This window comes from Narcine bancroftii, chromosome 4, assembly GCF_036971445.1.
Source record: "Narcine bancroftii isolate sNarBan1 chromosome 4, sNarBan1.hap1, whole genome shotgun sequence".
Taxonomy (NCBI): Eukaryota; Metazoa; Chordata; class Chondrichthyes; order Torpediniformes; family Narcinidae; genus Narcine; species Narcine bancroftii.
The window spans coordinates 169636811-169662659 of record NC_091472.1 but is presented as its reverse complement, the minus strand read 5'-3'; the positions used below and the strand labels follow the sequence as shown (position 1 = coordinate 169662659).

General features: G+C 46.1%; 1 protein-coding gene across 5 annotated transcripts in view; it reads left to right on the top strand.

Annotated features, from left to right (window-relative positions):
• Positions 1–25849, top strand: part of susd2 (sushi domain containing 2) — a 135443-nt gene that overhangs the window by 60272 nt on the left and 49322 nt on the right. For all 5 annotated transcript variants that reach the window (XM_069932926.1, XM_069932927.1, XM_069932924.1 and 2 more), the window contains 3 exons: positions 2626–2827; positions 13380–13465; positions 25211–25479. In XM_069932926.1, the coding sequence (XP_069789027.1) occupies positions 2626–2827; positions 13380–13465; positions 25211–25479 (557 nt within the window). The remainder of the gene's footprint in view (positions 1–2625; positions 2828–13379; positions 13466–25210; positions 25480–25849) is intronic.

The following is a 25849-nucleotide window of genomic DNA, read 5'->3' as shown; positions in this document are numbered from 1 at the left end:
TGTCTCCTGTAATCCCCACACAGCCTCTATCCTCCTGCAGACTTGGGGACCATATGGAGTGAAGAGGCCCATGGACTGTCTGAATGTCGCACAATACCCATCTCCTCCATCTTGTTAAACTCTTCCTTTGCTAGTCAGAGCTTAACTGGTGGTAGCCTGCATGCTCAGGTGTGCAGGGGGTGTCCCTGAGTGGGAATATGGTGCATCACGCTGTGTTTGGGGACTGCCAAAGAAAACTGTGGCGTGATGATGGATGGGAACTACACCAACAACCTGGTGAATTTATTGTCCGAAAACGTGACTGTGCAGGTGCTGAGCTGGCAATCTGGCCTCCCCAAGGGGAAAGGTTTGAAATGTCTTTGCGTCAACTAGCCATCATCCCTTCAGGTTCACCAACAAACAATGTGCATGGAGGATTTTTGCACTCAACAATGGTTGTGACACCGTGGCTAGTATAAACGCCCAAGTGAATTGGCTGTAACTGAATTGCAAAGGGGTAGTGCATGTGCCGTAGGTGTGGACGGTGCTGCCATGAGTTCTGGTCCAGCCCTTCTGGCTTGGGGTGGTCGGGGGGGAAGAATCTTGATTTCTGCTCCTGTGTCTACTAGGAACCTGTGCTTGGAGTGCTTGTCCCAAACATCCAGGAGGCTATCTCACTGGCCAGCCTCTGTAGCCATCAGCGACGGCTGGCTCTGTCATTTCCCTGGAATGGATCCCCACCTCTGATGGTAGAAACACTAAGACTTGGAGCTGTTGTTGTCTCTTGGTGTTGCTGACTTCGCTGCTGGGGCCCGGGGTGGCCTTCGGTCATTAGCAGTGCTAATTCCAACCCTTATTCTGCTGTCTCTCTGTGTGCCACTGGACGTCCGTGTGCACGGCCACCTTCTGTGGGTCGGAGAAATCCTTATTTGCTAATAGGAGGCACCTGCTCCAAAAAGATCTGTTCGAAGAATCGACACAGCTTATGAGTGTCTGCCAGTGCCAGCATGTCACTCATTAGGGCCAATGGTGTGTGGTTACCTAGGACGTCTATATGCAGCTACTGTGCGGCCTGTTTGCGACGTGAGAGATCTGAGACAAGACCAACAAGACTTTGAGTGCCTTGTACCTGTTGTCCTCCGGGGCTGCTGCAGAAGGTCCATTATTCGGCCTGCCATCTCTTGGTCGAGCGCCACTACTAAGTAGCAGTACCTGGTCTAATTGGAGACAATGTTCCTGACCTGTAACTGGACCTCTGTTTGTTGAATCCAGATGAGGGGCTGAGTGGCCCAGAAAATTGGCAGATTAAGCAAAACTGAATTTTGAAAAGTCAAGTCGCTTGCGTTATCCATGTTGCTGGAGTCGTTCGTGTCGGGTCACCAATGTGGCTATCAGTCACTGCGAGTGGAAGAGTAGACTTTCAAATCAACTGATTTACTGATTCAATCTCACGCGCTTAAAAGGTCCATGCTGGTCCCAGTGTTCGTGCGGGGCAGAAATGACGTCAACTTCCTGTCCGTTGCTTTGCCCCACACTGAGAGCTCCCGAGGACGTCTCTGACTGCGGACTTGACTACAACTGCTGGTTTGCCTGCCACGTGGGTGAGCCCTCACAAGAGTTTTTAAGAGGTTTATTGCTTTCATTTAAATTAAATTTAAGAGCAGTAGATACAGAAAGGCCTACTGTAATATGGAAGCGCATCAATAAACTACTGTGATGTCAACAGTTGAACTGTACAATAGTGTCATATAGTTATTTTGATGGAAAATGAATTTTTGATGGCACAGACGTTTTCTGATCTAAAAACCTCATTTTTCTTGCTGTGTGACTGATTGAAAACTGCTGGGCCTAATGTTGTCTGGGCCGCGACTCCTGATATTTCCCTGTACGTGGCCCACAACCAAAAATGTTTGGCCACCCTTGGCATGGATGGTAACACAACGCTAAAACAGTGCCTGGGACCCAGGTTCAAATCCAAAGTAGTATGTTCTCCCTGTGACCTGCATGGATTTCCTCTGAGTGCACCGGTGGCCTCTCACATTCCAAAGCGTACAAGGTTTGCAGGCACAGGTATCGTGCGCTGGAAGGGTGTTCCACCGTGCTGTAAATAAAACTTAAATTTCAAAGTAAGTGCTCTAGATTGGTTGATAGAATTTGTTATTGCTTCCACCAACCTTGTGCAGAATAACCTTTTCATCTGTGGGGGGCACTTCTCTCTCTGCTCAGTGCTTCTCAAATGGGCCTTTCCCATTTGGATGGCGAAGACTGCATCAGCAATACTGATTGCTGACTCCTTTATTGAGGCTGATGTTTAACTTGTTCATTCACAAATTTCCCCAAGTCCTCCACCCTCAGTAAACCCTCCCCTTTAAGAGATGAAGGTAAGAAATACATTAGCGCTGTTTTGTTACAGCTGATGCCTGGGGCTCATGAAACTGTTCATGTTTAACATATACTGGTGGAACAAAGATGGTGATTTGCATCTTTTAGCCACTCATATGAGAAAGCAAATCATCCACATGTCCACTGTTCTACTTCTTCATGCACCAATGAATTATAGCCCCTGTTTGTGGACTTTCTATTGACTTGAGTAGTTTATAGAGTCAGGAGGTGGGTTCATTCTGGGGACGCTTTATTTTGATGCAGGAATGTGAGAGCACTGTGGAGTCCAAGCCATGCACTCGCCTGGCATCTGGAGGAAGCCTTCAGGAGAGATTCTGCTGCCTGGGCAAAGGAGAAGTGCCTGAACTGGGTCAAATATGAAAAGACCCTTCCGGATTTCCTGTCGGAGATCGCAGATTGTCCTTGTACGCTGGCACAATCCAGAGCTGACACTGGGCGATTTCATGTAAGTTCCATTCGTCACCGAAAGAACCAGAGAGATCTTCTTCACCTTAGCTGGAGGTTTCAAATATCATCACTCTCTCAGTTTTCCTGCTCCCTTTGCACATGACATCCATGGTGACCACCTTCCCTTTTGAGCTCTGACCTCATCATAATCCGAAAACCTGGCTTTGACTGCTGAGAGCCTTGAAAACCTGTTGGAATTCTAATTGGGAAAAGGTTGTCACTTGGAAGTTAGTATGTCCGCATATTTAACAGCCCTTACCCACTGCCTCGCCTGGTGTTTGATCTTCCCTTTCTGAGCATTTGGCTCAACATTATCATCTGGGATAAGACTATTCTAACTAGGGACCAGCTATGCCTGCTAAAACTCATGGCTGATCTCGATTTCAATGGCTCATTCGCAGCCTTGTTGACTTGCATTTCCTCTAGTCCAGCCATTCTCAACCTCTTTTTGGCAATGACCTCCTTAGAACTCTGCTCAAGGTTTATGGGCCCCTTCTTGGTAAAGCGGTCAAGTTAGTTGGTTTCTTTTGTACTTCTCTCCTGCTGACTACATAAAAACAAAAAATTATCTTTGTTATGTGAGGTGAAAAGAAAGCAAGCTTTTATTCTGAGTGTAACACTGTGGCTTGAGATACCAAACAAATAGGAAATAATTTTTATTGAACGTTTAGGAAGGAAGAAAACATGAGCTTACATATTACAAAAACATTAATAAAGATTCTTTGAGTGCAATGGTTTGCTCAAAACGAATCATTAGGGCACCAAAAGCATAAATTCAGGGATGTGAAAATTTAATAAAGTAATGGGGTGCACGGTTGGAGTTAGCAGTTGATGCAGCGCCTTTACAGTACCAGTGATTGGGACCGGGGTTCGAATCCCACGCTGTCTGTCTGTACATTCTCCCTGTGTCTGAGTGGGTTGTCGCCAGGGGATCTGGTTTCCTCCCACCATTTGAAACATACTAGGGTGAATGTTAATTGGGTGGCATGAACTTGTGGGACAAATGGCCTGTTACTGTGCTTTATGTCTATATTAAAAATTAAAAGTTACTTTAAAAATTAATTCTTATAAAATGAAAATTTTAGTGAGAACTTTGAGCTTGATGTTCCTGTGAAAGTTTTTTGATGGCAAACTCCAAATTGGATAGTTATAGTCGAAGGTCACCGCTTCTGATATCAAGTCTGTTCCTGGATTTTTTCAAGGAAATCACCTTACTGAATTCACATTCAACTACCATAAATATTCGAGTATAATTAAATTTTTTTCCCCCTTTTTCCCCTCAAAAATAGGAGGGTTGCTTTATACATGGGAGTAAAATAAAAATAAAAATTCTGCAACTCGCGACACGGGCCAGAGAGACGCCAGCATGACTCAGGCGGGTGAGGGGGGGATCCCGAGAGATGACATCGCGAATCGTGCAGCCGGGTGGGTGAGCGGGCGGAGAGATGCCAGCGTGACTCAGGTGGGTGAGGGTAGGGGGGGTCATGAGAGACAGCAGTGCGATTCGGGCGGCCGGACAGGCGGAGAGATGCCAGCGTGACTCAGTCGGGTGAGGGGGGGGTCGTGAGAAACGCAGCGCGACTTGGGCGAGCAAGCGGCCGGAAAGATGGCAGCACGACTCAGGCAGGGAAGGGGGTCGTACGATGCACGGGGGTAAAAATTTTTCCCCTCAAAAATGTGGGGAGGGGTCACATTGTACACAAATATTTATGGTAAGCACATTGAGGTAAAGGCAATGAAAAATATTTCAACCTTTCCCATAGTTGTGGAAATCTCTTTGGCAGAGCATTCTTAACCCTAAAATCTTTTTTAAATTGATTGAACTTATGGTGTGCAATTATATCACTCTGAAGATCAATCGACCTCGCTTGAATTTCTCTGTTAACGTCAGTTCCTAAAATGGCTTGGCCCCATGCTTTCGTTTGAAAACAAATCAAGCTCCTGACAGAGAAGGATTTGGGGAGATGTAATGAAACCTTACAATAAGTATTCCACCAAATGCAGCCGACACTTCTCTTTTGCCAAAGAGCTTATGGGTAAAATTATTTTTGAAAGTAACAAAAATTACCTATTACAAAACGAAAGCATTTCTTCCAAGGCTTAGCTCAAAAGTCGGCTTAAATTTTATGGAAAATAATGAACTGTAGCAGCAGATACATTGCTCCTGCAATAACACACGCAACCAGACGGGATGAGCTCAGCGAGCAGACTAATTTACTGCAGGTTGCTGGGCTGCACTTATACTCCCAGCCCGGACCTGGCTGAGAACTGCGCTGGAGGGGGCTGACGTCACCCAGGCGTCACGTGGTCCCCCAGCACGGGCTTCTGAGCCCCATGTTGGGAGGAAGGGAAAACCCCCAATGGCGCCATTTTAGCCGGCTGCCCCGCCGCGTGGCTTACAAGCAGGGCTGGTTTGCCTGCCTAGTGGTGAACCACCACACAGACCCCCCAGAACTGGTGCCAATGTCCTTTTTCGCCGAGCGGCCTTGCTTCTTGGGCTGGGCTACGACTACGGGCTGGGTGCAATCGAGGTGCGCTGGTTTCAGCCTGTCCACAGTAAACAGCTCCCGCCTGCCGCCAATGTCCATCGTGAATGTTGAGCCGGAACACTGTACAACCCTGTACGGCCCCTCATACGGTCGCTGCAGAGGTGCCGCGGTCTGGCCCTGCCGAACAAAAATTTACTACGCAGAAAGCAGTTCGACGGGAACATGAGACGGGTGGGTGCCATGTCTGGTTGGCGGTGGGGGTTCGAACAAGTCCAAGCGTGCCCTGAAGTGAGGAAGTAGTTCATGCGGCGAACACTGGGGATTGTGAGGTGCGTTGACGAATTCATCAGATAGTGCCAGCGGCGCACCGTAGACCAGCTCAGCTGATGACGCCTGCAGATCTTCCTAGGGAGTGGAGTGGATGCCCAGGAGCACCCAAGGCAGTTTGTCCGCCCATTCAGGACCGGTGGACCATGAGTGCCGACTTAAGGTGGCAGTGCAGATGTTCGACCAGTCCATTGGTCTGCGGGTGGTAGACCGTGGTGTAGCTGGATCCCCAACCTGTTGGCGAGCTGTGCCCAGAGCGCAGATGTGAACTGGGCACCCTGATCGCTGGTGAGGTGACCCGGGACACCGAACGGGGTGACCCAACCATGCAACAGTACTCGGGAGCAGGAGTCGGAGGAGGCGTCTGGCATCGGGATTGCCTCGGGCCAGCGAATGGTGCGGTCCACCAATGTAAACATGTAACGGTGGCCCCAGGAAATGGATAAGGGCACCACAATGTCCACGTGAATGTGGACATGCTTGAACTCCTGTATGGGTGCCCTGATGTGCCTGTGCACCTTGGATGTCTGGCAATGGGTGCATGTTCTGGCCCAGCCCGTGAACTGCTTCTGCAGCCCATGCCATTTGAACCGTTCTGCTATCATCCAGACCGTGGACCTGATGGACGGATGTGAAAGGTCGTGGATGTGACAGAAGACCTGCCTGTGCCACTGCTGGGGAACCACTGGTCATGGGGTGCCCATGGAGATATCGCACAGGATGGTGCCTTCACCGCTTGGAGTCAGTAGGTCTCAGAACCGCAGGCCCGTGATGGCGGTCTTGAAGGCCCTTATCTCCTCATCAGACTTCTGGTCCCGGGCAAGCTAGTAGAAGTCATGGCCGGGCATCAGCACTCAGATGGCCGGTTGCAAGAGTGCATCAGCAACCACATTGTTCTTCCCCACCTTGTGCCGAATGTCGGTGGTAAACTCCGACACGAAGGAGAGGTGACGCTGCAGGCGGGCTGACCAGGGATCCTTTGCCATCGTGAGCACCTGGGTGAGGGGTTTGTGGTGGTTGAAGATGGTAAAATTCCTCCCCTCCAAAAAATAGCAGAAATGCCGCACCGCCAAGTAAATGCCCAGTAACTCACGGTTGGAGGCACTATACCTGTGTTCTGGCAGGCAGAGCAAGCTGCTGAAGAATGCCAGTGGCTTCCAATGTCCATTCACCTGCTGCTCCAGGACGGAACTGACGGCTGTGGGAGAGGCATATGTGCCATATGCAGGTCGGTGTGCAGGTGGGTGAGCATGGTGGCCTTTGCGAGGGCGTCCTTGGTGGCCTCGAATGCGGTGCAGGCTTCTGGGTTCTGAGTGAGCATTTTGTGTTTGGCTGCGATGAGGGCGAATAGTGGCTGCATGACGCGCGCAGCTCCCAGGATGAAGTGGTTGTAAAAGTTGACCATACCCGCGAACTCCTGCAGCCCCTTGAGGCTGTCCGGGTGTGGGAACTCCCTGATAGCGGCGACCTTTGCAACGGTGGGCGTGGCTCCTTCGGCCATGATGGTATGACCCAGGAACTGCATGGACTCTTCCCGAACCGGCACTCGGCCGGGTTGATGGTAAGGCTGAAATCGGCAAGCCGGGAGAAAAGGGCGCATAGGTGGGCCTTGTGTTGCGCCTGGTCCTTGCTGGCGACGAGGATGTCGTCCAAATAAATAAAGGCGAAATCCAAGTCCCTGCCCACAGAGTCCATGAGGCGCTGGAAGGTCTTGAGCCCGAACAGCATGAGTAGGAATTCGAACAAGCCAAAGGGGGTGATGATGGCTGTCTTGGGTATGTCCGCAGGGTGCACCGGGATCTGGTGATATCAACGCACCGGGTCAACCTTGGAGAAAACCGTCGCACCGTGCAGGTTGGTCGTAAAGTCTTGGATGTGAGGGATGGGGTAACGGTCAGGAACTGTTGCCTCATTGAGCCGTCGATAGTCTCCACAGGGACGCCAGCCACCAGAGGCTTTCGGAACCAGGTGGAGTGGCAAGACCCATGGGCTTTTGGACCGCTGAATGATTCCCAGTTCCAACAGGTGCAAAAACTCCTTCTTCGCCACGTGGAGCTTGTCAGGTGGGAGCTGGCGTATCTTGGTGTGAACCGGTGGGCACTGGGTGGGGATGTGGTGGAATACCGCATGGTGCGGCAAGGCAGCGGAGAACTGTGGCTTGAGGGGTGTCGGGAACTCGTCCAGGATTCGCTGGAACTCATCTCAGGGCATGCTGATCGTGGCCACCTGCGGTTACTCCAAGCGGGAGGTGTTGAGGCGAACAGCCTGGAAGGTACGAGCATCCACCAAGTACCTACCTCGAATGTCCACCAGAAGCCTGTGTGCAAGGAGGAAGTCTGCACCCAGGATGGCAGTCAGGAGGGACAAAACGGTGAACCTCCATGTGAAATTTCGTTGACCGATCTGGAAGTGGACTGTCTTGTCTCCATATATCCGGATTTCTGTTGCATTGGCCGCATGGAGGGGAGGTTCACGAGGTTGGTTCCTGGACTTGACAGCCATGGCCGCGATGATGCTGATCTGGACTCCAGTGTCAACGAGGAACCGTTGGCCGCTGACTGAGTCCCCCAGGTAGAGGAGGCTGTGTCTTTGGCCAGCCGCCGCAGCCATTAACAATGGCCGGCCTGGTCATTTCCCTGGAACGAGCAGGGCTAATGACACTTCCAAGCCTTGGTCTTGGCCTTGGTTATGCTCTTAGGGGGCCCCCGTAGGGGCCGGATGCTCTACCGCAGCACTAGGGGCAGGCTTGGCATGGTTGTGTCCATGCCTCGTGACCTGCTGGACTGCTGAGCCCTCCGGGAATTGTGCGAGCCATAGTACTTGGCCCTTCTGGGCAACCTTCCTCGGGTCGGTGAAGCTCTCCTGGACCAGCAGCGGCCGGATGTCCCTGGGCATATGGTTGAGGAAAATGCACTCAAAGAGGGGGCAGTTGGTGTGCTCACCCATGAGCTCGAGCATCTCATCCATCAGTTCCATTGGGGACCTATCCCCCAGGGCATCGAGGTACAGCATCCGAGCGGCACGCTGATGTCTGGATAGTCTAAGGCAGGGGTGTCAAACTCTAATTCACGGAGGGCCAAAATTAAAAACTTGGACTAAGTCGAGGGCCGAACTAAATATTTATTGAAAATTTTCAACAACATCTGCATGTTTTCTCTTCTTTCAACATATGTAATGTTAAACTTTTTCTTATTAAAATAAATGTTTAATAATAGTTTTGGATAAACTCTTTCCAGAAGCATTAACAAATGAGAAATAAAATATTCAATAAATAATATTTCTCTATAGAGGATTTGTCAAATGTTGCTAGTGTGCTGTCGAATATTAAAATCTGAGGGCTATTGAGAATGTGGGAGAATAACATGATTCCTGAAACAATCAAATGGGTGACTGATTGTGGGCATGAACTCTAGCAGGGTTATTTTCTATGCCCTTTTTCCATTGGTACAGATATCCTTTGATTTACACACTTTTCAAGTTTTATGCCTAATGAGCTTGTATCCAGGTACAGGACCATTTTTATCCTGAGATTAAAGTTCATAATCCTTACTCAGGCCTGTGTGCGGGAGGGCGGGGTTTGCGGGCGATCGGGTCGGACAACGACAGTGCGGGGGCATCGGCTCTCGCTGCAGGGCGGCATCTCGGCGGATCAGCGGCCCCATCACCGTGAGTCGTGGATCGGCCTGCGGCAGGGAGGGGGAGTGGGAAACGGTCCTGGCGAGGTCAGGCACGAGGCCTCCGGTTCCGGGCGCTGGGAAGCGGCCTTGGCTTCCTCTGACACCGGCCAGGCCCCAAAACCAGAGTCCACGGTGAGACCCTGCAACTTAAACAGAGGAGGTGGGGGCGATTAGCGGGCTGACGCCAATGCATTCTGGGATTTGTTGTATTACTGTGCATGCGTTATACTGGCGTGGCGGCCAGCGGGCCACCTCTAATACATTTTTGAAATGATCTTGCGGGCCAAATATAATTATATCGCGGGCCAAATTTGGCCCGCGGGCCAGAGTTTGACATGTGTGGTCTAAGGGATCCGGTAAGCACTCACTTGATGGTCTCGTATTTGTCTTCGGCTGAATGAGGTGCAGCATGCATCTGGCAGTGGCCTGGTCCAGGGCAGCGACCATATGGTAGAATTTAGTCGTGTCGGACGAAATCTGGCAGAGGTGAAACTGAGCCTCCGCGTGTCTGAATCAGGTCCCCGGCTCCTGAACCCAGAATTCAGGCAGTTTCATGGCTATAGCGCTGATCCCAGGCTCACTCATGATGGGTTCAAAGACATTTGAACCAGTTGGGGTCACCAATTGTAGCGGCAGCTACACTGCTCTTGAAAGAACACACACAACCAGACGGGTTGAGCTCAGTGAGCAGACTAGTTTATTGCAGGCTGCTGGGCTGCACTTATACGCCCAGCCCGGACCTGGCTGAGAACTGTGCTGGAGGGCGCCAACATCACCCAGGTGTCACGTGGTCCCCCAGCGCGGTCTTCTGAGCCCCATGATCGGAGGAAGGGAAAACCCCCGACAGCGCCACTTTAGCCAGCTGTCCCACCGTGTGGCTTACAAGTGGGGCTGTTTCGCCTGCCTAGTGGTGAGCCACCACAGAACAATACATGCCTTCTTCAATAAAAGTTAGCAGAAGGGAGTATACATTCACCACCTATCATGAAAACTTGAAGTAAAATGGGGGCCCTTGTGGACACGAGAAATGTGGAGCAAAACATTTTGCCCTGTACACTGATTTCCTGGAGTCGAAGGCGATGGAACAAAAGAGGAAAACTACATGGTAGGCAAATTTATAGCTAAAGCTGGGTCCACGTCTGTCAAACACAATCATCTCAAAGCAAGGAACGCTCTGAAAACATTGTTCATTTTCCATATCTATCCAGGCCATTCTAGGCTGTCTCCAAATGCCTCCAACCTTATAAAAAAAATCTTGTGTTGTTTGGCAACTATACAGCAAAGCTTAGCAGTAAGGTCCTTTTCTTACCCAAAATGTTTTAATCCATTCTATTTCCATGCCCCCTTGTATACCTTGGGACTCCCCTGATTAAAGATTTCAGTCTGTGCCCCCTTTCATGTGCTGTGGCACCTCAAGGTGGTGGTAGGCATTACTGAGAATTGCTGGTCTAGCCTATCAAGGTACAATACAGTCAGATTGCATGAGTACATGGTTGTCCAAACCCACCATAAACAGATTCTCGAATCATTCTCCTTATTACTATTTCTGTGTGATCTTATCATACTCTCAAATTACAAAGGTCAGTACACCTGAGGGTAATGCTGTCTGAACAGAATGGGAGGGTTAGAAGGGGTGTGCTGTCTACAAAGATCACTACCCCATTAGGTAACTCTACCTGGACTGATTGGAAGGTTAGAAGGAGTGGGTGTCTACAAAGATCACTACCCCATAGGGTAACTCTACCTGGACTGAATGGGAAGGTTAGAAGGGTTGTACTGTCTACAAAGACCACTACCCCATAGGGTAACTCTACCTGGACTGAATGGGAAGGTTAGAAGGGTTGTACTGTCTACAAAGACCACTACCCCATAGGGTAACTCTACCTGGACTGAATGGGATGGTGAGAAGGGGTGTGCTGTCTACAAAGGAGGATACCAGCGAGCAGTAGCTTTGAGATACGCAGGTTCATTGGAGATGCTCCTAGAATCTCCAGGCTTGGATTGATAGCACATGCCTTCTAATGAGTAAATAGAAATTCAATACCTTTGTCTTGGAGATTCTTGGTTTGTCGGCAAACAGAATGAACAAAGAAAGCCCGACCATAAATAAATGCATAAAAGACTATTCTCATCACTTGTTGTTCGGATGATCATTCATTATCCAGCAGAACCCCAACATTATTGGTGGTGACCTGCTCCAAGTGCATATTGCGAGACAAACAACCCCTTCCAATGGAGCAACACCACAGAGGGCAACTGGAGATGAAGCAATCACAGGAGTGGCACAATGGCACTGCAGTTAGTGCTGCTGCCTTGTGTCTCTAGGGAACCGGGTTTGGTCCTGACCTGGAGGAGGAGCTTACACATTCTCCCCATGATGGTGTGGCTCTCATCCAGGTCTTCTGGTTCCCTGCCACATTCCAAGCACAAGCTGGAAAGTCAATTGCCCACTGTAACTTACACAGTGCCCTCCATAATGTTTGGGACAAAGACACTCTTTTCCTTTATTTTCCCCTGAGCTCCACAGTTTTAAATTTGTAATCAAACAATACACATGTAATTAAAATGCACAGTCCAGATTTTATTCAAGGTTATTTGTATACATTTTGGTTTAACCACGTAGAAATTGCAGCACGTTTTATCCATAGTCCCGTCATTTCTGGGCACCATAATGTTTGGGACCTTTGGCTTCACAGGTGTTTGAGAGTACTCAGGTATGTTTAATTGCTTCATTGTCCAGATAAAAGAGAGCTGGGCTTGGTTTATTTCCAAGCTTTTAGTCACCTGTGGAGTCTGTAATTACCATTTTTCAACATGAGGACCAGAGTTGTGCCAATCAAAGTCAAATAAGCCATTATGAGGCTGAAAAACAAGAATAGATATCGCCCAAACCTTAAGATTACCAAAATCAACAGTTTGGAACATCATGAGGAAGAAAGAGTGTACTGGTGAATTTGGTAATCACAAAGGAATGGGTAGGCCAAGGAAGACTTGCACTGCTGATGACCGAAGAATTCTCATCATAATGAAGAAATAGCCCAAACATTATGGGGGATACTGTAGGTATTGATGGGTGGCAAGGGAAATGGGGGAAGTGGATGAGTGTAAGAGAAAAATAACAGAAAAATAAATGAGGAATGGGATTGATTTGAGAATCAGCATGGACATGATGGGCTGAATGGTTTTTACAGTGAGGTGTGAGAACATGAGGACAAAATGGTTGCTAAATGTGAATGAGGGTCAATAATGTCAAATTCCTGGATGTCAGCATCTCTGAGGATCTGTCCTGGAGCCTCCATGTCGATGCAATCATGAAGAAGGTTTGCCAATGGCCATACTTTGTGAGGAGTTTGAGGGGATTCCATATGTCACTGAAAACTCTCAAAACATGAAGAGCATTGGCATTATGTCTGGTTGTATCACTGTCTGGTGTGGAGGTGCCAACGCTCAGGACAGGAAAATCTCCAGAGGGTTGTTAACTCAGCCTGTGACATCACAGGCACCAGACTTCACTCCATTATGGACATCTACAAAAGGCGGTGTCTTAAGAAAGCAGTCTCTATCCTCAAAGACCCCCACCACCCAGGCCATGGCCTCTTCACTCTACTACCATAAGGAAAAAGGTACAGTAACTTGAAGACGAGCACTTAGTGGCACAAGGACAGCTTCTTCCTGTCTGCCACCAAATTCCTAAATAATCAATGAATCAAAGACATTGCCTTACTTTGTCTTTCTTTTTCATTTACTAGTTTATTTATTTTGAATTGTGGTTTATAGAAATGTTTGCACTATGAAACTGCCGCAAAACATTTAATTTCTTGACATATTCATGACAATAAACCTTGATTCTATAAGTATTTTAACAATAATATTTCTGAGGATGTTCATGAAACACTGAACTTTCTCCCTTAAGTAGAGGCCGAGACTGGGGGTTAACTGTGGTCCTGCAGGGGCATTGACACATTTTTGTTGATGGCAAGGGAAGGGAGCATGAAGACAAAGTGAGGCTGGGGATGACTGAGGCTGGATTGACTGAAGTATCTCATTTCTCATGCAGCCAGACTATGGGTGTGACATTGAACAGGGGAGTGTGTGTACCTACCATCCGGGGGCTGTCCACTGCGTTCGAGCCGTACAAGCAAGGTAAGATGAAACTCCAGCTTCCAGAGGCCTGGCATTGCATTGTGAGAGGATGGTGATGCGGATGAGAATTTCTATTGCAGCCAATGCTATTTTACAGCAACTGACAGTTCCAGATGCCCTTTATCCAGGACCCGGCATTCCTCCAATCAAGCTGGGAGCATAGAACACTGCAAAACAGAAACAGGCCTTTCAGACCATCTAGACTGTGCCGAACTATTATTCTGCCTAGTCCCAATGACCTGCACCCCAACCATAGCCCTCCCATCCATGTGTTATGATGAGAACAAGTTCAAAGAGTTCAAGAAGCAACAAGTTCTGGACACATATTATTAGTAAACTATAGCCTTTATTTCCACTTGAGGGAATTCACAATAGGGAACACACTCACACAGACATACAAAGGAATAACACACAAATTGTATATATCGTACACTAGTTAATCACTGATAATCCCAACAAATTGCTGATAATCGCAGTTCCTGATCGTGAAGTGAGGGTTAACCAGACAGTACCGACCATTCTTCTCTCACTAGTAGGCATAGCACAATGATTAGCAGAGGTACAAATGGACTATTATCTAAAATGAGTGAGACTTGGATATATGCCACAATAGCCCGCCCACCTTTTACCAGAACACAGCTCCGTTGTTGCCAGCAGTTCACAACCTGGAGTGGAGCTCAGGGTTGGCTCAAGGGAAAAAAAGTTGGTCAATATGGTGGGCTTTACACTGCAGCTGCATGGCGGGGTTTGGAGGTTCAGGTGTGCCCACCTGTTCTTGTGTGTAGTGGAAAAACAATGGTGTTGCAGCCTCACCTGTGGGTGGATTGAACCTTGATTGGCAGGTGAGGTGACTTCTGACCTGTTTCCCACCGGAGAGGTCAGGTTACCTTCCGTATAGTGCCATGTATCTATCCAAATTTTTCATACATGTCAAAATGAAGCCCGCATTCACCACTTCAGTTGGCAGCTCGTTCCACACTCTCAGCATTCTCTGCATGAAGAACTTCCAACCCCCCCACCATGTCCCCTTTAAACATTTCCCTTTTCACCCTTCACCCATGTCCTCTGGTAGGGGAGGAGTTGAAAGTTCACCTCATCTCCTCTTTGCAAACATCCAACTTGGAATTGTCCAGTTCCATGACACATTAATTGGATGTAAAATGGGGTTGGGACATCCTGAGGTCATGCAAGGTGCCACACAAATGCAGTTTTTTTTCTTCTTTTACCAAATTTTTTGGTTTGATGAATGTTGGTGACCTCACCCCGAGGGTTATCTCTAATAACAAACTTCAAAACCCACAGGTTTTACCTAATATACCTGTTCTACATTCATTTAGATCAAGCCCAACCTGCAGCCAATGCTAATAAAACAGAATGTCGGATGAACTCAGCGATCAAGCATAAGGTGCAACCTTGCACTGCCAAATACTGGTTCTCTTTCCCCTTCCCTCCCATTCTTGACCCAAAGTCTTTTATCTCCACAGATGTTGCCTGACACATCAAATTCTTCCAGTGTTCTGCTTTCCAGTATCTGAAGTCTGTTTTGACTGTTCAGTATTCTAAAGCACTCAATATCCTCGTCTCACCAAAATCTAGCTCTCTGAAGGGATGGTAGCCTTGGGTGAATTGTGTCATATGCCATGCCATTCTGCACTCTCCCAGTAGAGGGTGCAGTTCCCCTCCCCCCCACCCCCTCCACCAACCCAGCACTTCAAATACTGAAAGCCAGTATGTGAGCTTTCACAACCCAGCCATATTTCATGGTTATTTTCTGGTATTGGGCCACATTTTGCAAAACTTAACAAATTCCATTTCCTCAGTGGTCATGTAGGAATTCAACTCATGAACTCTTGCTGTGCACATTCTTGCCACATCCACTCCAACACCTCAACCCAATGAGAACTAACCTTGTAATTGGGATTTCATCAATAAAAAGATTGTTATAAATTTCTCCAGGTATTTGTTTTAGAGCAGTAACAGTCTTCAGCCAATTTAATTTTGCTCTTCGATGTGGCACTGCCATATTCTGTGCAGTCACACAAGGGTCTCTCTTTTCATTTATTAATCTGCTAATATTATTTGAGTATCGAACGAAGGGTAGCTCCCTGCTAGTAGTTAAAGTCTAGGTGTCCTTGGTGTCAACATGGAACATGTTGTCCAAGTTATAGTTCTGAGACAGGCTACGTGATGATACCAGAGCACCAGACTGATTTATAAAATCTTCTGCTGTTTGCCAAGGTCAGTTCTGGATTTTTTTTGCAATGCAAAAGCCTGCAATTCACATAAGCTGCTAAGGTATAAAGGACCATAAATACACGAGATTTAGAATAGGTAGTAAGAGAAATAACTTTAAATGGTGTTTTGGGGCTTTAGAGTTCATGACAAGTCATCATCTGATTGTAGAAGTACAACCTGACGAAACAGCGTTCACCGGTCCTCAGTGCAAAAGATGCAGACGCATGAAAGGAGAGATTCTGTGTGTCTGCACAGAATATGGCAGTGCCACACCATGGGTATTGGTTGAGGAAGAAGCTAGATCAATGTTCATCCATGAATAATGGATCTAGGATCTGGACTCCTGGGGATAAGAATAAGTAATTCCTTGTGTGGAATGTAAATGTTAATGAGGATTGATTGAATTTAAAGGCCTATATTCCACTTGTAATTCTGATGGTTGTCTATCCAAGAGCAATGATCCTGTGAAGTACAAGGTGGACTCTCTGTACCTTTTCCAAGTCATTGACATAAGGGGTCAGTTTCTGGCTATCTGCCACTGCAATGTAAACAAATGCTTGACATTCAGATTACCGCTCCAATCACAAAACATTTGGTTATTTTGTATTTATCTCTAATAACGAACTTCAATAATTGAAGTTCCACTGTGTAATGTTATTTATTATTTATTAATTTAACCCATTAAAATAGATGGCATTTATATCCCGGAGGGGAATTCCAGGAACATGGAGACAGGATGTAATCTCTCAGGTGTGACCTGTCATCTGATTTGGTGATGATTGGTCCATTCTTCATTGAGCTACTTCACACTGTTCTACTCTCTATAGTAGAACCCAAATATAGAGGCACTGGTTCAAAAAGATCGACTGGATTGATGCCAAAACTGAGAAGTTGCAACTATCAGGAAAAACTGCATAAGTGGGTGAAATTTTATGTATAGAGAAGGCAACTTGACTAAAGGTTTTTAAAATCAGACAGGTAGAGAAAATGCATCCATTGGTGGTTATCCAAACCAAGACCTTGAGTGTAGTTCCAATTCCAAGCAAGCTTACTCACAGAAACAAGAACACAGACACTCCTACCTCAAGAAGTGATAGGCAAGATGAATATTCAGTATTCAAAGTGGAAATTGAATTAGCAGTCAAACACAATCTGCTGGAAGAAATCAACGGGTCGAGTAGCATCGGTGGGAGAAAACGAATGGTTGCCATTCAGGACAGAATGCATTCCAGACCAATATGGTTTTTTTTCTCCCACTGGGTTCTCCTGAGTTTCTCCAACAGATTATGTTTGGCTTTCCAACATCTTCAGTGTCTTGGGTGTTGAAGTTCAATTAGCAGTTTGGGAAAGAGAATAAAATAATTGAGATGAAGATGGAAAAGCTTCATGTAGAAAATAAACATGAATGAATTTATCACTCTGTTCGTGCTCTATCACAATAAAAACACAGAAATGCTGGAGGAACTCAACAGGTCTCGTTGTGCCCATTAGAGATAAAGATATATAACCGACGCTTCATGCCTGAGCCCTTAAATCCTCCATCACACGTTCTGTGCAATGCGTTGCTGGTCATTGCAGTTCACAGGCAAACCAATAGGTGGAGCACCTACCCTATGGCAGAGATGCACCTCAGAGAGATGGGCACTTATGCTGCATGTAAAATGCAGAGGATGGGGAAGGTGCAAGAGTTCAATTGGTTGGTGCATGCATGTGACAGAGAGGTGCAAGTGTGCACGAGGGATATGCTGCTTGGAACAATGATCAGGCCAAGCAGGGTACAAGGCGTGGACAAATTACTTGATGACACCTTCATTTCGATGCAACCACGAAGAGTGCATGCTTTGTGAAGAATTTGAGATTTGGTATGTTACCAAAGACTCTTACAAATTTCTACATTCTGACCAGTCTGGTATGGAGGTGTCAATGCGCAAGACAAAAAAAATATTCTAGAAGGTTGTGAACTCAGCCTGCACCATCATGGGCATGAATCTTCACTCCATTAAGGACATCTACAAGAGGCTTAGAAAACATCCTCCATCCTCAAGGACTCTCATCACCTAGGCCATGGCCTTTCACATGACTACCATCAGGAAGGAGGTACAGGAGCCTGAAGATGAGTGTTACGGAGTCCAGAGGACCCCAAAAACTAGCAGCAATAGATATGCACTATAATACAGGGTTATTTAAACAAAAGTAGTTTTTAATTATATTTGAACAAGAAAACAGAATTAAACTTTAACTTATTACTTAACCCATCTAACCCACTTAATCCCCCCCTCTAATATGAAGCGCAGGTGTGTGTAATGTATATTTAAGATTAGAAAAGTTCTTTGGACCATAGTCCAATCTCACTGATTGCAGGTAATTCTTGTACTGTGCATAGAAGTTAGCATTAACAAAGTTCACCAGTCTTTGGTGCTTAAACAGGCAAATGGTTACTACTCAGGAGGATTCTTGCTAATTTTCAGAGAGAGATTTCTTTTCCAGGACATCCGCAACTGATTCCTTCTCAATCAGTCTTGCTGATGAAACATTCCCCCTTCAGGGTTCTCCAAAAGATCCTCTTTCTTTCAGGTCACCTTTCAGACCACCAGTCTTCTCCTTTGACCAGGCAGCCTTCCAAAGTTTGCCAGCTTGTCCTTCAGGAATTGATTTCTCTCTCTCTCCCTCTCTCCCTCTCTCTCTCTCTCGGTTTCACACCCTCCCTCTCTGAGAGCAAAACTGTTCTCTCTCTGCCTGCAAAAATCACATCCTCTCCCAGGCCAGCTGTATTCTGCAACTTTGTTGGTCTTTCTACAAAAATCACTCTGTAAAAGTCCTGGAAATATTTTGTTTTAAAATATGTGTGTGCAAGCTGCTCTAGCAATTCCTCCCAAACCACCTCTAAATACTCTGTCACTCGAGCACCCAACAGTGTACAACAGCTTATTCTTCTCCACCATCAGATTTCTGACTGGAAAATGAACCACAGACACAACTCATTTTCTCTTCTTTTTCACCAATTTATTTATTTTGTTTTTTTTTAAAATGTAATTTGTTGCATTGGTGCACCTGCAATGCTGCCACAAAGCAATGAATTTCATGACATATTCATGACAATCAATTTTGATAATGCGAGAGAGATTGTTAACATAAACTTAAAATAACCCAAAGTGCTTCACATAACCTTTATTCAACAAAACACATCTCTAACTTGCCACAGAGATATTGTAGGATAGAGAGGTCAGAGGTAGGGTTCAAGGAGCATCTTAAAGTGAGAAAGAGAGTTGGAAAGGTTTAGGAGGTGATTCCAGACATCAGGGCCTTGGTGACTGAAGGTATCATTGCTCACAGTGAACCAGTTTAATTCAGCAATTCTCGATGGGCCAGAATTAGGGGAGTGCCAATATCTCAGAGGGCTGTGAAACTAAAAGATATCGCATTGATAAGGAGGGTGTTGTCAGTAAGGAAACCAGTTTGGTAGGTCTTAAAGGCAAGGACTCTGGACATAGTTTTGATGGGGAAGAATTTTATTACAGAAGGCAAGTGTGGGAATTGGTAACAGATGCAAAACACACACACATGCACACATACACACTTTACAACAGCCATGTGAAAGTAATAGGGGAAAATTAATAACGAATAAGGGGAAAATAGTTTAGGAACAAAATACACACACAATGAACTGGTACATAGAATGATCAAGGAAAAATCACTACAATGCCCCACTAACCCTTGACTCAGTGCAGGAACTGCTCTATGTTACAAGGGACACTAATTAAATGCTCGCAACCCTTTTAACAGTGCACATCTTACCAACAGTTCCTCTAGCGCCCTTCCAGATTTCTAATCCTGGAGTGAAGCAGGGTAGTCCCAAGCTGGCAAAGAGAGAGAACAAAGAACATATGGCACCTTTATAGTGCTGGAGGGTCCAGCTCTGGTCATTTACTTGGTACCAGGAGGGTTAATTCAATTACAACAGCCAATGACCAAGGCCAGGTACAGCCAAGCTGGAGAATCTAGTCCAGTTAATTTACAAGGAGCCAACAGCAAGGTGTGCATTAATGGGTGGGGTGGAACCAAACATTGATTGGCAGCTGGTGTGTCCTCCAACCAGGTAGGGGGCAATGCTGTCACATTGACAGCTACAACCCTTCCCAATACAATCCACTCCCAATACAGAGGGTGAGGGCCATTGAGGGATTTAAAACAAGTTGTGATGTTGACTAATTGGGAGTCATCGTGGATCAGCAACATCAGGTGTGAACGAGTCAGTATGAATGAAGGCAGGGTCAACAGTTTGAGTGACCTTGAGTGTGTCGATGGTAGACTAAAACAAGAAAAACCTGCTGAAGGAACTCAGTGGGTTGACCAGTATCATTGGAAGAAAAATAATGGTTGACAAAATGGGCCTGAGCCCCTCATTGAGTTTGTTTTGCTGCAGATTCCAGCATCTTCGGATTTTTATGAGTCCCCAGTGTGTTTGATCAGGGCTAAAGAAGGCATTGGCAGCGCTGCCACTGGTGTGGACCCACAGAGAGTGAGGAGTGGAGACAGCACTCCTCTGCAGGGTTCTACTACCCAATCCAACTACCAATAGCTATGTACAGACTTTAAATTGCCTGTTAAGCGAACCAATAGTGGCTTATTTTAAAATCTTTGATCGTGGGGCCTGGGCCCAAAATGGCAGTGCCTATGAGCACCAAAAATGGGAAGAACACCTATGTTTGAGAAGGAGAAACAGAGGAGACAACCCATGGCTCCACGGCGGCAGACCAGTGAGGGGGTTTGTGGCTGTAGAACACACAGGCAGCAGGGCTATTGTTGACTCGAGGTGAGGAACTCTTGCAGGCTAGGGCTGCTCATGACTATGGTCAAAGGACTCACACTGGGTTGCGGACTGTTGGAGACTGGCTGAAGGGGAACCAGGTATCGGAACCAAGATGCAAGAGGGTGCTGAAGGCTTCCTGATAGTGTCAGAGGTTTGGATCTGGAGCCCAGGTTGCTGATGGTTTGGACTAGAGTCTGTGTGGTTGTGGAGGCTGCAGGAGCACTGGAGGTAAATCCATGGACACTCAGTCACTCTGGGTCTCTCTCTTTTGCTTTTTTTCTCCATCTGTAAGAGGCGCCCTCTATTTCTGCAGATGGTGAATCTGTCTGTTTTACAATAGATTAAAGATAATTTTGTGTAATATTACACCTCTTTTATTGCATGACAATTAAAGAATCTTGAAGATGAGTGCTTCAAGGGGAGATTTCTTACATTTTAAATTAAATTTAAAAAATGTTTTAGACATACAGCATGGTAACAGACCCTTTCAGCTCACAAGCTTACATTGCACAATTATGCCCAATTAACCTACAATTAACCGGGGGTACATTTTGAACATGGAAGGAAACTGGAGACCCCAGGGAAACCCATGCAGACATGAGGAGACTCCTTACAGATAGGGCTGGTTTCAAACCCTGGTCCTGATTAGAGTCGCACTAACTGTGACGCTAACCATGCCGCCCAAGCTGAACTGAAATAGCTGACAAAATGCTACCGCACTTGTACTCTACGTGAATTAAAACTCACCTCTGTGTTCAAGGTTCAAGGTTCCCTTATTGTCATGTTCTTTTATTGTAAAAATACCAAAAATGTAATGTATATGACATCTTGCAACTTTTGCCTGCCGTATTGGCAAGGAGTAGCTATTCGTATTGCCCACAGGGCCAATAATGAGAAAGAGAAGGAAAACAGAGTTTCTTCAAAGAAACATCACCACGTTCGGAAGCGGTCTATTTGATTTCAGATGGAGGCATTGGCTCGGCAATGAAGCATGCCTTGGGCTGAACACATTGGCATATCTCTTCCAAGATTAAAGGAATGCCGCTGTGTCGATTAACGTAACGACTGGAGAGAGGTCAAAATAGGTGAAGGTGAGGTAGAATGGAATGCCACAAATGTTTGTGTGGTATGAGGACACGTGGTGCTGTGGAAACTGAGGGGTGGAATGAAGGGGCCAATAATAAATTGTTGGTGGACAACAGAGTTAACAGAGTATGTAGATAACATAAGAGAAGCTTTGCTAGTTAGAAGGAAGGATGTAATTAAACTAAAGAGATTCACAGTGATGTTGCCTGGACTGGGGAGCATGAGATACAAGGAGTTTGGATAGGAGGAACTATTTACCTTGGAGTGAAGGGAGGCATTTTATAAAATGGTGCTGGATATAGAAAATGTAGGATGAGGGGAATCTAAAAGTAAAAGGAATAGGCTTAAGGTGAGAGAGATCTGAGGGGAAAATATTTCTCACAGAGGGTGATGGGTAAAGCGAGGCTGCCAGGAGAGGTGGTAGAGGTAGGTAGATTAATAGCATTTAAAAGATACTTGGACAGGTACATGATACATGATACCAGAAACCCTGGAAAATTTCTTCACAGGTGTGGTGGAAAGTGTGCTGACCGGCTACATCATGATCTGTTATGGGGACACCAATACCCCTGAGCATAAAGCCCTCTGAAAGGTAGCCGATACAGCTCAGGACATTACAGGCAAAATCCTCACCACTATTGAGTACATCTACAAGAAACACTGCCATCGGAGGGCAGCAGCGATCATCAAAGACCCACACCACCCAGCGTGCGCTCTGTTCTCACTGCTGCCATCAGGAAAGAGGTATAGGTGCCACAAAGCTCACACCACCAGGAAAAGCTGCTACCCCTCCACCATCAAACTCCTCAACAACAAAGTCAACCAGGGACTTGTGCACTTTATTGATTTTCTTTGCTCTTCCTATATTATAGTCGGTTTGCATTTGGAATCTCTTTACTGTTCTTTTGATTGTTTACATGTTTATGCCGTATGCAGTCAATTTTTGCATTACTTATTAGTGGTAATTCTGCAGTGTCCGCAGGAAAAAGGAATCTCAGAGTTGTATGTGATGTCATGTATATAGTCTGACAATAAATCTAAAATCTGAATGGTGAGGCCAATTTGTGATCTGAGTGTCCTACTCCTCTCCTGCTGTGTACCTTATGTGTAAGTGGGGCCACAGTTTCCACATGTTAGAATACTCATTGATGTGATTTTGGATGTTCCAGGAATTGCTGCTGTCTGTCATTGGCTTGGAAAGGTAGAGACTTCATGATTGTCTCACTGCATATTTCGTGTCATGTTTGACCCTATGGAACATCATCTCCCCGATTCACTTGCCCACACTTGCTCCTGCTTGAGGAATGTTTCAAATTAGATTTCTCCCTCCAGGACAAACTACTTCATGACCTCAACTCTATCTACTTCCTCCATCCTTCTCCGCTTTTTCAATTCATTGAGATATTTGTGGTTCACTTGACCGTTGACAAGCCTTGGCTTCAGTTGTCCAAGCTTCAATCTCAGGAGACGGTTCCCTGGAATCTCTCTTCCTCCCCAAGCTCCTCCTTTCAAATGCTTTAAAATCTACCCCATTGAGCAAGGATTGAACATTAGAGGATCAGTCGAGACACAAATCCATTACAAGTACAGTAAAACCCTCGGTATCCGGCACCTATGGGGATTGGTGGATGATGTATAAGTGGATGTCGTATAAGTGAATTTGTCGGTTGCCTGATATTGCGTATTGCGTGATTGGCGAACTAACCACTAATAACTAGGCTGACGCAAAATGTTTTTGTTGTTATAACTAACTAAAGGGATACATTTATAAAAAATAATAAATTTCTGCTGAAACACTGCACTAAAATTTTATAGACAGTCATTTTGGTGTCACCCCCTCTGTGGGTGCCACCTAGTACAGTTTGCATCCCCCACAGCCTCCTAGTGACACCAGTTCCTGGTGATCTTACCTGGTAAGATGTTCCAGCCCTCAATGTGCATTTCAGCATTTTAAACCTTGTTTTTTTTAAACTTATTTGTTGTGATTTCTTTTGGCGGTTGCTTGAGGCTGCCGATTGCTTGGATTACAGATAATGGGGATTTTATTGTATTAAAGAGATATTGTTACTCCATTAGCGAGAAGGCAGCTGAGATTTCCAGAACAAAGGAAGACTTGCTTTGTTCTACATTCCTTCAGTCCATTCCTGGCTGACTACATTCCAAAAATGCTAATTGATAACATGCATTACATGCACATCCAACAGGTGTGTAATAAGCTAGAAAGGGACACTTTCACTACCTCACGGATACCTCAGAATTGTCCCAGGATGCTGAGCAGATATTCTACCTATCTATCATCCTTGGTGCTATACAATGGCTTCAGTATTCAGTACATTGGTGACTTCGGCACTGATAGGGAGCAAAGCTGCACACTCACACTCAATTCTACATACCTGCTGCGCTGATGATGCCTTTACTCTGGCCAGCTCTAACATGGCCCAACCTTGCCTGATACGGTGTCCAAACATGTCGGAGAAACCCAGTCGGTCACACAGCATCCTCAGGAAGTGCAAATTAGTCAACGTTTTGGGCCAGAGGAAGGCCTCAGGCCTGAAATATCGACTGCCTTTGACGTCCTGCAAATGGTGTGTGACCTGCTGAGTTTCTTCAGCACTTTTGTGCACTGCTCTAGATCGCAACATCTGCAGACTTTCCTGTTTACCTCCATTGTTGCCTTATTTTATATTTTCTTGCCTGGTTTAGTCAAATCAAGTTTATCTGATTGCACAAGCACAAACTGATGTAACAGTGTTCTCCGGTCCTTGGTTCAAAACACATGACCAGACTTAATGCACATACAGACAAATAATACATATGCAGAACAATATATACAAATAAATGAATAAATATTATTTCATAAATATGAGTCTTGGATAGAACATCAGGCCATCAGGTTTACATAGAATACTGCAGGTCCTTCAGACCATGATGTTGTCCCGACCTATGTAAACCTGCACAGTAACAATTTTACCCATCCCTTCCACGCACCCAGACCCTGGATTTTTCTTACATTCAAGAGCCTATTAAATGTTCCCATTGTATCAGCCTCCACCACCACAATGCTGAAATGCACATTGAGGGCTGGAACATCTTACCAGGTAAGATCACCAGGAACTGGCATCACTAGGAGTCTGTGGGGGATGCAAACTGTACTAGGTGACACCAAAATGACTGTCTATAAAATTTTAGTGCAGTGTTTCAGCAGAAATTTATTATTTTTTATAAATGTATCCCTGTAGTTAGTTATAACAACAAAAACATTTTCCGTCAGCCTAGTTTCCACGTATCAATGTACCTACGAGGCTAAAACTCAATGCTCATTTCCTTTTTGGACTTTCTACTGCGCCCCGGTCAGAGCTGTCGTTATTACCCAATGACAATGACGGTTCGAGTCACGTGGTTTCGTCTGGACGCACTACAAGAACATGCTGTTGTTTTCATCATTGCTGGTGTTTGTATCATTGCTGTGGGAGGAGGCCCATGGAAGTGGGGGGGGGGGGGTTACCACACCAAGTGACACCAACCCTAATGACGCCACTGTCACTGGATAATGTTTCACTGATGGCCTTTGGTGCAGTAAGACTATTGTGCTAAGGTTATTTTTCTTCCACCAGTCCCCGGTATGGATCAGGCCAACAGTGCTGTTACGATGCTGAAGGCAGACAAATTCTGACTGTGGACTCCATGGGAGGGAGCACCCCTGACCGGGGGCACGACTGGGGCTCCCCGCCATATGAGAAACCCCCGAGAGTGCCTGGCTTCTCCCATGGCCTCTATGATGTGATCAGTTTCTACTACTGCTGCCTATGGTCTGACAACTGCCAGCAATACACCGACCTGCGACCTTCCAGCGACTGCAGGACCTACTGCCCACCAAAAGTTGGTAAGTGATACCAATCATGCAGACTTGGTGCAAAGGAACGATTAGACAGCAGCAAGCAGCATGCCGCAGGTCATTCAGCACCATGATGATCATCATTGCTCATTTACATCAACCCTACACTCATCCCAAATTTTATGGACTGGCAAGTCATGGGCTGGCTAAATCCCTAAGGTAATAACGCAAAAGCTAAGAGCTTTCCACAGTTGCTGCCTGTCCTGCTGAGTGTTTCCAGCATTTTCTGTTCATTTTCAGATTTCCAGGGTCAGCTTTTTAAAAAAAAATTCATTCACTGCTGAGGTTCGTTGGTCTGATGTATTCCCAATAAAATAAAATCCAGCAACATTAATTCTGCCATGCAAAAGACAAAAGG